The sequence below is a fragment of the Chanodichthys erythropterus genome, chromosome 18, assembly GCF_024489055.1.
Source record: "Chanodichthys erythropterus isolate Z2021 chromosome 18, ASM2448905v1, whole genome shotgun sequence".
NCBI classification, from domain to species: domain Eukaryota; kingdom Metazoa; phylum Chordata; class Actinopteri; order Cypriniformes; family Xenocyprididae; genus Chanodichthys; species Chanodichthys erythropterus.
The window spans coordinates 827,367-839,899 of NC_090238.1; the positions used below are offsets into that span (position 1 = coordinate 827,367).

A 12,533-nucleotide genomic window follows, 5' to 3' on the forward strand; every position below is an offset into this window, starting at 1 on the left:
ACATTTCTCTGAGGGCATATCGCTGGCCACAACAGACGTGAGAAATGAACGCAATTACGGCATTCCAGAACCAATTATATGTTCGATGTGTTGGCAAAAGCTAATAAATAATATCACACTTCACTATTTTAATTGGCACAATGAAGTTCATGTAAGACATAGGCAAGTGGTGTGTTCATATTCCTGCCTGTTGTGTCCACAAGCCACTATGATTAAAATCACACTGTTATGATAGTTTGCTTATAAGTATATTTGAGACTATAGACTATATCTGACTGTGTGAGACCATAGTTTGAATTAATCCCTTTTCTTTGCACGACACATGGACATTACAGTACAGAACAGATCTTTCGGCATTATCCTGAACATTTTATAAGCATTCATTTCATTGTGTCAATGAAAGAAAGAGAGGCTCTCGGAAGCATGTGTAAACATCACATCCTTTGGACTTTCCCAGCAAAAACACACATAAAAATCAGTCTACAGGCTTTCAGAGGCAACCTAGGAAGTCCTCTGACATCATTTAATGCCTTGTTTTAAAGGGGACCTATAACGCCTCTTTCACAAGATGTAATATCAGTCTCTGGTGTCTCTGGTGTCGCCGTTTTTGTGTGTGTCCCTTTAAATGCAAATGAGCTGCTGCTCCCGCCCCCTTTCCAGAAGAGGGCGGAGCTTTAACAGCTCAACAACAACAAAGCTGGAGAATCTCACGCAGCCAAAATGAGGAAAGTGTTCAGCCTTACATTGTTCAAACCGGAGTCGACACTGATGGAGAGACTCAGGAAGAAGTTACAACTTTTAGACGTTTCTGAATGGTTAGTGGATAAATTGATGTAGTTGCTGTGGAGTTGATTCAACTCATCCACTAGCATGTGCCGTCATGTTCATCTTTTGTGTTGAATTGACCCTCGTTTGTGAAGCAAGCCGTAAAATGACGGCATGACAACAACACTCGACTACAACAACTCTTCCTCTTCTCTAAAGCAGCCCAACATGGCCCCGCCCCCTTTGTTGTGTGTTCTTGGGGGCGGGGTTTATGTAAATTTTAGGGCTAGTGATGTCACTAACCTGGAAAGAAGCTTGTTCCTACCAGCCATTTGTTGTAGTCTTAAAAAAGCAATTTCTATAAAAGAAAATATCTCTTTTTGCGTTGAACTTTGAGCATCGTAACTTTGCAGTTGTTTATGATCAAACAGCAACATTACACACTAACTAAAGTTAAAAAAGTGAAATCATAACCAACCACCCCTTTTAGGCCTAGTTTTTTAAGTGTCATTACAAGCTGTTCACTTATTGGAAATAAAAAAGCAATTAATACATGAAAATTCTTACATATTGCCCCTTTAAAGCAGATGTGAGTCATTTCAGCTCCACTAGTGGCACCAAATGGAATTGCAAATAAATAAATAAATTCAATTTGAATCCAAACTGGTTTTCCAAAACACTTGAACTGCTCCTTGGGGCCCCATTAAATAAACAGAAAGTCCTGCCCCAAACTCACATAAAACTCAGATTGGAGAAAGTTGTTTCACACACACACACAAAAAAAAGGTGCTTCACCTCCTTTTAGCCTGAAGGAAACGCCGAGACACGAGACAGTGATTTAATGACAGTAGTGCTGCTCTCATTACTCGTCTGCACTGTACCGTCCTTCATCAGAGAGCAAGGTGAAACATGAAGAGACTGATGCTTACAGTTCAGCTTTGCATCACAGGAATAAATTACATTTTGAAATATATTAAAATAGAAAACAGTTATTTTAAATTGTAATAATATTTCACAATATTACTGATTTTGATCAAATAAATCCAGCCTTTCTAAAACATTAAAAAATCTAGCCGAACTTTTGAACTGATAAAGGCCTTTAACAGAAAAATGTCATTCTGAGCCAGAACCATTATCCAAACACAGTAGGACACTAGTCAACTTGTGCAATGGATTCAAACGCATTCAACGCTTTTGAAATGCAAATAACCTGAAAGAGAGACGTAAGCTGAGAAAAGCAGCCATGCAGCGAGAGTTATATGAAAGAATCTTCCCCGTGAGCTTTCCACAAATAGAGAAACACTGAGTTCAGAAACATTCCCAAGGCCATCCCAATAGCCTCCGATTACTCATTCCCAACCAGCCCTTTTCTATCCCTCAGTTTGTGCGTTCTTTTCATTTGCTGGGGTTTATTTCTGAATGCTAATCAGAGCTCTTGTGAAGGTAATCATCACCTGGGCTCCCCAAGGGCCGCTCTCCTGCACAAGAGACAGAAATAAATTATTAAATGAAATCTAATTTCATTTAATTCATTTGCAAGCAGCTGAATCCAATTTTGGCAAGGCCCTCTGGGAACTGCACAACAGTGACCCCGTGGTTTTCATATTGAATGTATTCAACAGATTTAACAGTATTTAAATACGACAGATACAAATATACACCACTAGAAACACACGAGAGAGCTCCAAACAGACAGAGATACCACTCAAATAATAATTATATCACACAACTATAACACACAGATGAATGACAGTCTCTGCGCTGCTGTGAGAAAGTGACCGGCGGTTCTGTGCACTGCATGCGGACTGAGCTACAGAGACATTTTCAGCAGTACTTTTCCCATTCATTTTTGAAAGTTGGCTGGTTTATAGTTTAAAAAAAAGGTATTTTCCCAGCAGAACATTGCCCAAAGCAACACACTGCCTCCGCCGGCTCGCCTTCTTCCCATAGTGCATCCTGGTGTCATGTGTTCCCCAGGTAATAGATGCACACGCACCCGGTCAACCACATGATTCATCAGACCAGGCCACCTTCTTCCATTGCTCCGTGGTCCAGTTCTGATGCTCACTGTTGGCTCTTTCGGTGGTGGACAGGGGTCAGCATGGGCACCCTGACTGGTCTGCAGCTCCATACGTGTGTATTCTGACACCTTTCTATCAGAACCAGCATTAACTTCTGGAGCTACAGGAGCTCGTCTGTTGGATCGGACCACACGGGCCAGCCTTCAATGAGCCTCGGCCGCCCATGACCCTGTCACCCGTTCACCACTGTTCCTTCCTTGGAGCACTTTTGATAGATACTGACCACTGCAGACCGGGAACACCCCACAAGAGCTGCTTGCCCATTTTTCCTGCTTCTAACACATCAACTTTGAGAACAAAATGTTCACTTGCTGCCTAATATATCCACCCACTAACAGGAGCGTGATGAAGAGATGATCAGTGTTATTCACCTCACCTGTCAGTGCTCATAATGTTATACCTGATCGGTGTTTATTTAAATATTTTGTTAATACACTGTAAAAAATTTCTGTAATGTTTACACTGAAAAATTGTAAATAATTCTGTGAAATATTGTAAAATGTATGGTTTTTGCATGTAAAAACTATGAATGATTATATAATTTACCCTGAAAGACAGTAAAAGACACAACATACAGTACAAAAACTTTCTTCTCATATTTGTTATCAGTAATGTACATTAGGGTGTTTTGTGTTACATTTTCTATTATTTATTTAATGTTTATTGCATTATTTTAGTGTCGTGTGTGTTATCCTGATGGTGTTTTCGCGGTTATGACACATGAGTACTGGCCAAGTTTTATGAATTGGTAACTTATGATGAACTCTGATTGATCATGTGTCTTTCTATTGTGCCATCTGTATTATCATGGTGGTTATAAGCAGATTTTTACACTGTATTATTTATGGTGAATTTATGACAACCACAGTGTATGGAGACCAGCTTTTATAGCACTGAGTGATTGCTGCTGAGCTTTTTCATCAACTCTGTTTCCACAGTAACGGCGCCTTCTCTGGTTGGTGGATTTCTCTTTGGGATTATGGGTAGTGTAGTTCTTCACTAGGAATTCAGCAGTTCAGAAGTGTACTGTATGGTATATCATCACTGAATGATCTCTTGTTTTTCATTCTGTATGCAGAAAATGAGTCAGATTTTTACTTCCAGAACTTGACAGCTGTGCTCTATTAGGATGTGAAGCATGTGAAGGCATAACACATATACAGGTGGGAGAGTCGAATCTCTCCATGCACTCACATCTGGCACGTTCACAGAAGAACAGGGGCAGCAGGGCTTGTGACAGACCCTTTCAGAGCAAAAAATGAAAATCCCTTAACTCCAAACCCCTTAACCTCCCAGCATCACTGACAACAGACGGCGGTAAGTAAAAGATTGGGCGCACCACTCCAGACGGCGAGCACTGACATTATGCATTCAGAGACTCGTTCCACCGGCCCGGGTATTGATGGATCGGACCGTGGCCATCCCTTGACAGCCCGAGATGTGGAGAGTCAAGCTGCAATTAAAACAGGCTGTCACTGGAGGTGCTTTAACGAACGCTCGCGCCGCAATTACAGACGGAGGAGAGGAGAGGCAGATAAAGAGAGAAGGACATCAAATCTTGCTCTTTAATTAAAGCTGTTTTATGGGAAACATACAGGGGTAATTAGGCTCTCTCTGACAGCTCCACAGAGCATTGCTTTTGTTACAGTGTACATGATAAGACACATCATCATAATTAATCTTCAAGGTTCTGATTTCCCACAGCACCAAACAGTAAACGCAAAAACACAGAAACACCGATATCTGCATTCGTATGAACTAACGCACGGCAAACCAGCCCAATAAATCATCAGGTGTTAAGAAATCACGACACAAATACAGCTGAGAGTAACAGCACAGCTGCTGCAGACGAGTTTGCTCCAACCGTCCAGTATGACTTCACTCGTGCAGAAGCTGGGAATGTGAGTTCATTCTGGGAAAAGAGAGAGGAAAACGTCTGGCTGTAATTTCTTACACATACTCATTGTTGAATAGGTCTTGAAGCGTTGCTCACCTGCTCTACAGCAGGATGCGGTATTTGAGGGCTCGGGGCACTCTGTTAATCACCAGCCGGCCGTCATAGCTGAGGGAGGCGAACAGCCAGGGGTCCGCTGCTGACCACTCCACCGCATACACGCTGTCCTCGTGCTCCTCGTATGTGGCGATGATGCTGTCCTGCAGGGGCTCTTTCCCCCTTCACACAACATACATGAGCACAGTAAGTCATACTCTTCATCTTTGCTGGACTTGCGCTGTGACACACAGACTGAACGCAAGTGAATCAAACTGAACCAAACTCAACTGAACTGGCATGTAGTGATTAACATTAAATTAGATCAAATAAACTGTATTTAATGTCTTACTTAAATTGAATTGAACTTAATTGTATTTAACTGGACTGACTAAACTAAAATTAACATACGCATTTTGTTCAATTGAAATGAATGAAACTGAATAAACTTGACTGAAATAAACCAAATTTAATAGAATTCAATTGAAAATAACAAATATATTTTGTGTAATTTAACTGAATCAAACTGGGCTGAAAAATACTGAGCTAGACTGAACTGAACTGACCTGAACTAAATTGTAGTTCACTGGATTGAAATGAATAGAATTTAACAGAAATGAACTGAACTAAAAAAAAAACAAATGTGGAAAATAAAACTGGACTGACTTTAACTAAATTGTAGTTAACTGGAATGACTGAACTGAAATTAACAGAAATGAAATTTGTTCAGTTAAAATGAATCTGAATAATGATTGAAATAAACCAATTGAAAACAATTCTATTGAAAAGCTCAGTATTTTTCAGTCCAGTTTGATTCCGTTATATTCCACAAAATACTGAGCTATATTAAACTGAACTGACCTAAACTAAACTGGTTGAAATCAGCAGAAATGAATAGAACTTTTCTGAGTTCAGTTGAAAAGAATTTGGTGGAATTTAACTGAATCAAACTGGACTGAAAAAATACTGAGCTAGATAAAACTGGACTGACCTGAACTAAACTGAATTAAATAGAACTGTTCGGAGATCAATTGAACATAACAAATGTATTTTGTGGAATATAACTGAATCAAACTGGACTGAAAAATACTGAGCTAGAATGAACTGAACTGACCTGAATTAAACTGGATTGAAATGAATGGAACTGAATAAAATGTTCCCAATCTCAATTAAAAAGAACAAATGTTTTTTTTCCTGTAATTTAACTGAATCAAACTGAACTGAACTAAAACAGAATTGAAATGAACTGAATTTATTAGAATTGTACTGAACTGGATTCAGCTAGACTGAATTTAACTGAACTGAACTAAATTGTACTGAACTGGATTTAAATGAACAAATCGAATAGAACTGTACTGAACTGGATTCAAAAGAACAAATTTACGTCCTGGAATTTAACTGAATCAATTCCAGGAAGTAATAGAATTCCTGGAACTGGACTTAAAGATACTGAGCTAGGCTGAATTTAACTGACCTGAACTAAATTGCACTGAACTGGATTGAAATTAACTGAACTGAATAGAATTGTACTGAACTGGATTCAAAAGAACAAATTTACTTTCTGGAATTTAACTGAATCAAACTGGACTGAAAGATACTGAGCTAAACTGAACTGAACTGGATTGAAATGAACCGAACTGAATAGAATTGTACAGAACCCAATTCAAAACAACAAATGTTTTTTCCTGGAATTTAACTGAAACTAACTGGACTGAAAGATACTGAACTAGATTAAACTGAACTGACCTGATATAAACTACATTCAAATGGATGGAAAATGAATAGAATTGAATTGTACTGAACTGAATTAAATAGACCTGTTCTGAGATCAATTGAAAATAACAAATGTATTTTGTGGAATTTAACTGAATCAAACTGGACTAAAAGATACTGAACTAGACTGAACTGAACTGGATTGAAATGAACTGAATTGAATAGGATTGTACTGAACTGGATTGAATTTAACTAAATTGTATAGAATTGCACTGAACTGGTTTCAAAAGAACAGATGTATTTCCTGGAATTTAACTGAATCAAACTGCACTGAAAGATACTGAACAAGACTGAACTGAACTAAATTGTACTGAACTGGATTGAAATGAACTGAATTGAATACGATTGTACTGAACTCGATTCAAAAGAACAAATTTACGTCCTGGAATTTAACTGAATCAATTCCAGGAAGTAATAGAATTCCTGGAACTGGACTTAAAGATACTGAGCTAGGCTGAATTTAACTCACCTGAACTAAATTGCACTGAACTGGATTGAAATTAACTGAACTGAATAGAATTGTACTGAACTGGATTCAAAAGAACAAATTTACTTTCTGGAATTTAACTGAATCAAACTGGACTGAAAGATACTGAGCTAAACTGAACTGAACTGGATTGAAATGAACCGAACTGAATAGAATTGTACAGAACCCAATTCAAAACAACAAATGTTTTTTCCTGGAATTTAACTGAAACTAACTGGACTGAAAGATACTGAACTAGATTAAACTGAACTGACCTGATATAAACTACATTCAAATGGATGGAAAATGAATAGAATTGAATTGTACTGAACTGAATTAAATAGACCTGTTCTGAGATCAATTGAAAATAACAAATGTATTTTGTGGAATTTAACTGAATCAAACTGGACTAAAAGATACTGAACTAGACTGAACTGAACTGGATTGAAATGAACTGAATTGAATAGGATTGTACTGAACTGGATTGAATTCAACTAAATTGTATAGAATTGCACTGAACTGGTTTCAAAAGAACAGATGTATTTCCTGGAATTTAACTGAATCAAACTGCACTGAAAGATACTGAACAAGACTGAACTGAACTAAATTCTACTGAACTGGATTGAAATGAACTGAATTGAATACGATTGTACTGAACTCGATTCAAAAGAACAAATGTTTTCCCTGAAATTGAACTGAATCAAACTGAACTGAAAGATACTGAGCTAAACTGAACTGAACTGAATTGAAATTAACCGAACTGAATAGAATTGCACTGACAGGGTACCCCCAGGATCCTCCAAATGAAATTCAAGGCTTTTTAAGACCTTTTTAATACCATTTTAAATGAAATTCAATGCCAACTTCGTACCCATTCTGACAGAAGTATGAGGGGAAAATGTCAAATCTGTATAAATTTTTAACCCTAGAAAATAATTTGGCATGTATTTTTATACCTATACTATAAATATTTTATTTACCATAGGCCTACTAAATGTAAACAGCAGTGTTTCTCTCATTGTTACAGAGTGTAATATAATTGTATAGGCTAATACTATGATGTAATTTATGTAATACTACTAATATACTAATATAATACTATTAATTGCAATAGTCTGGTGCAACTTCTCACATCCAACAAGGTGCATGGAACAAAAAAAATTAGTAATTTAGGAACAAAACCAGCAACACTCATAGATGCCATGGAGGGGTCAGAAATAAACAAAAAACTGAAGCTATATATATCAACTTTATTTTGCCAAAAAATAAAAACTCTCATTGTTATTAGTTTTTAACATTTAGTGGAAGTAGGCTGTTTTCCTTTACTTCATGCTAGCTTAAATAAAATTAAAATCTTGCACTGAACAACACTGTACAGAACAAATACAACCCTTGAATACATTGTACACTCTTCTGTTTCTTGACATGGTAGCATCGGACGCGTTTCGGTGATTTAAAACGACGCTCGTGACTTAAAGTCGAGTGCTTTTACTGTAATTTAGGCAAGCGCGCGCTCATAATAGAAGCGACGCGGTTGAGAGCGCGGCTCATGGTTGCATAGCAACGACAGACGCCACGGGAGCGAAAGCGCATTGGAAAGAAGGAGAATGCCGGCGCGGCCGCGTATGTGACGCGTACTAGACAATGATAATAATAATAATAATAATAATAATAATAATTTAGCGGGCCGGATTATGTTTTATTTTTGAGATCAGTTGCGGGCCGTAAATGGCCCGCGGGCCGGCAGTTTGAGACCACTGGACTAGACTATCACAGAACGCTGACACAATCAGCAACCCAATGATGATTTTCATTCAATCCGAGCACAGATATTGACTCGTATTACTCGTATAATACTCGTACTCGGCAGAAGTGCTTTATCCGTACCGGATACTCGTTTCAGCCGAGTATCCGGCTCATCTCTAGTAATTTACCTCGCTTGCCTAGTAACCATAGTAACGGGTGCGCGAGCTTTCGCGCTTACTGCTATGACGTGGAGCGCAAGGTGCACTCAACATTACGCTGCATGAATTTTTAATTAGCCTACACTAACAGTTCCTTTTGTTACGGTATGAACTTAATCCTAGGAAAAGTAAAAAAAAATAAAAAAAAGACCTTTGTAACGAAATCCAAGACTTTGTATACCAAATTCAAGGCTATTAAGGCCTTAATTTTAGATTATCAAATTTAAGACTTTTTCAATGCTTTTAAGACCCCGCGGGTACCCTGACTGAACTGGATTTAAAAGAACCAATGTATTTCCTGGAATTTAACTGAATTTAACTGGACTGAAAGATACTGAACTAGATTAAACTGATCTGACCTGATCTGAACTACATTAAAATGGATTATGAATGAAAATTTAATAGAATTGAATTGTACTGAACTCAACTGAAAAGCTAAATGAATTTCATGGAATTTACCTGTATCAAATTGGACTGAAATATATTGAGCTAGATTGAACTGAACTGAAATGAACAGAACTGTGCTGAACTCAAATGAAAAGTACAAATGTAATTCATTTAATTTTAAACTAGATTAAACTGAACTGACCTGATATAAACTACATTCAAATGGATGGAAAATGAATAGAATTGAATTGTACTGAACTGAATTAAATAGACCTGTTCTGAGATCAATTGAAAATAACAAATGTATTTTGTGGAATTTAACTGAATCAAACTGGACTGAAAGATACTGAACTAGACTGAACTGAACTGGATTGAAATTAACTGAATTGAATAGGATTGTACTGAACTGGATTGAATTTAACTAAATTGTATAGAATTGCACTGAACTGGTTTCAAAAGAACAGATGTATTTCCTGGAATTTAACTGAATCAAACTGCACTGAAAGATACTGAACAAGACTGAACTGAACTAAATTGTACTGAACTGGATTGAAATGAACTGAATTGAATACGATTGTACTGAACTCGATTCAAAAGAACAAATTTACTTTCTGGAATTTAACTGAATCAAACTGGACTGAAAGATACTGAACTAGACTGAACTGAACTGGATTGAAATGAACTAAATTGAATAGGATTGCACTGAACTGGATTGAATTTAACTAAATTGTATAGAATTGCACTGAACTGGTTTCAAAAGAACAGATGTATTTCCTGGAATTTAACTGAATCAAACTGCACTGAAAGATACTGAACAAGACTGAACTGAACTAAATTGTACTGAACTGGATTGAAATGAACTGAATTGAATACGATTGTACTGAACTCGATTCAAAAGAACAAATTTACGTCCTGGAATTTAACTGAATCAATTCCAGGAAGTAATAGAATTCCTGGAACTGGACTTAAAGATACTGAGCTAGGCTGAATTTAACTCACCTGAACTAAATTGCACTGAACTGGATTGAAATTAACTGAACTGAATAGAATTGTACTGAACTGGATTCAAAAGAACAAATTTACTTTCTGGAATTTAACTGAATCAAACTGGACTGAAAGATACTGAGCTAAACTGAACTGAACTGGATTGAAATGAACCGAACTGAATAGAATTGTACAGAACCCAATTCAAAACAACAAATGTTTTTTCCTGGAATTTAACTGAAACTAACTGGACTGAAAGATACTGAACTAGATTAAACTGAACTGACCTGATATAAACTACATTCAAATGGATGGAAAATGAATAGAATTGAATTGTACTGAACTGAATTAAATAGACCTGTTCTGAGATCAATTGAAAATAACAAATGTATTTTGTGGAATTTAACTGAATCAAACTGGACTAAAAGATACTGAACTAGACTGAACTGAACTGGATTGAAATGAACTGAATTGAATAGGATTGTACTGAACTCGATTCAAAAGAACAAATTTACTTTCTGGAATTTAACTGAATCAAACTGGACTAAAAGATACTGAACTAGACTGAACTGAACTGGATTGAAATGAACTGAATTGAATAGGATTGTACTGAACTCGATTCAAAAGAACAAATTTACTTTCTGGAATTTAACTGAATCAAACTGCACTGAAAGATACTGAACAAGACTGAACTGAACTAAATTGTACTGAACTGGATTGAAATGAACTGAATTGAATACGATTGTACTGAACTCGATTCAAAAGAACAAATTTACTTTCTGGAATTTAACTGAATCAAACTGGACTGAAAGATACTGAACTAGACTGAACTGAACTGGATTGAAATGAACTGAATTGAATAGGATTGTACTGAACTGGATTGAATTTAACTAAATTGTATAGAATTGCACTGAACTGGTTTCAAAAGAACAGATGTATTTCCTGGAATTTAACTGAATCAAACTGCACTGAAAGATACTGAACAAGACTGAACTGAACTAAATTGTACTGAACTGGATTGAAATGAACTGAATTGAATACGATTGTACTGAACTCGATTCAAAAGAACAAATTTACTTTCTGGAATTTAACTGAATCAAACTGGACTGAAAGATACTGAACTAGACTGAACTGAACTGGATTGAAATGAACTGAATTGAATAGGATTGTACTGAACTGGATTGAATTTAACTAAATTGTATAGAATTGCACTGAACTGGTTTCAAAAGAACAGATGTATTTCCTGGAATTTAACTGAATCAAACTGCACTGAAAGATACTGAACAAGACTGAACTGAACTAAATTGTACTGAACTGGATTGAAATGAACTGAATTGAATACGATTGTACTGAACTCGATTCAAAAGAACAAATTTACGTCCTGGAATTTAACTGAATCAATTCCAGGAAGTAATAGAATTCCTGGAACTGGACTTAAAGATACTGAGCTAGGCTGAATTTAACTCACCTGAACTAAATTGCACTGAACTGGATTTAAAAGAACCAATGTATTTCCTGGAATTTAACTGAATTTAACTGGACTGAAAGATACTGAACTAGATTAAACTGATCTGACCTGATCTGAACTACATTAAAATGGATTATGAATGAAAAATTAATAGAATTGAATTGTACTGAACTCAACTGAAAAGCTAAATGAATTTCATGGAATTTACCTGTATCAAATTGGACTGAAATATATTGAGCTAGATTGAACTGAACTGAAATGAACAGAACTGTGCTGAACTCAAATGAAAAGTACAAATGTAATTCATTTAATTTTAAACTAGATTAAACTGAACTGACCTGATATAAACTACATTCAAATGGATGGAAAATGAATAGAATTGAATTGTACTGAACTGAATTAAATAGACCTGTTCTGAGATCAATTGAAAATAACAAATGTATTTTGTGGAATTTAACTGAATCAAACTGGACTGAAAGATACTGAACTAGACTGAACTGAACTGGATTGAAATTAACTGAATTGAATAGGATTGTACTGAACTGGATTGAATTTAACTAAATTGTATAGAATTGCACTGAACTGGTTTCAAAAGAACAGATGTATTTCCTGGAATTTAACTGAATCAAACTGCACTGAAAGATACTGAACAAGA

General features: G+C 36.3%; 1 protein-coding gene across 1 annotated transcript in view; it reads right to left on the reverse strand.

Annotated features, from left to right (window-relative positions):
* Positions 1 to 4,407: 4,407 nt before the first annotated feature.
* eipr1 (EARP complex and GARP complex interacting protein 1) overlaps positions 4,408 to 12,533 on the reverse strand; it is a 53,510-nt gene continuing 45,384 nt past the window's right edge. Inside the window, exons 9-10 of the mRNA XM_067367778.1 lie at positions 4,840 to 5,019; positions 4,408 to 4,758 (exon numbers count right to left, since the gene is read on the reverse strand). Of these exons, the coding sequence (XP_067223879.1) occupies positions 4,845 to 5,019 (175 nt within the window). The 3' untranslated portion in view covers positions 4,408 to 4,758; positions 4,840 to 4,844. The remainder of the gene's footprint in view (positions 4,759 to 4,839; positions 5,020 to 12,533) is intronic.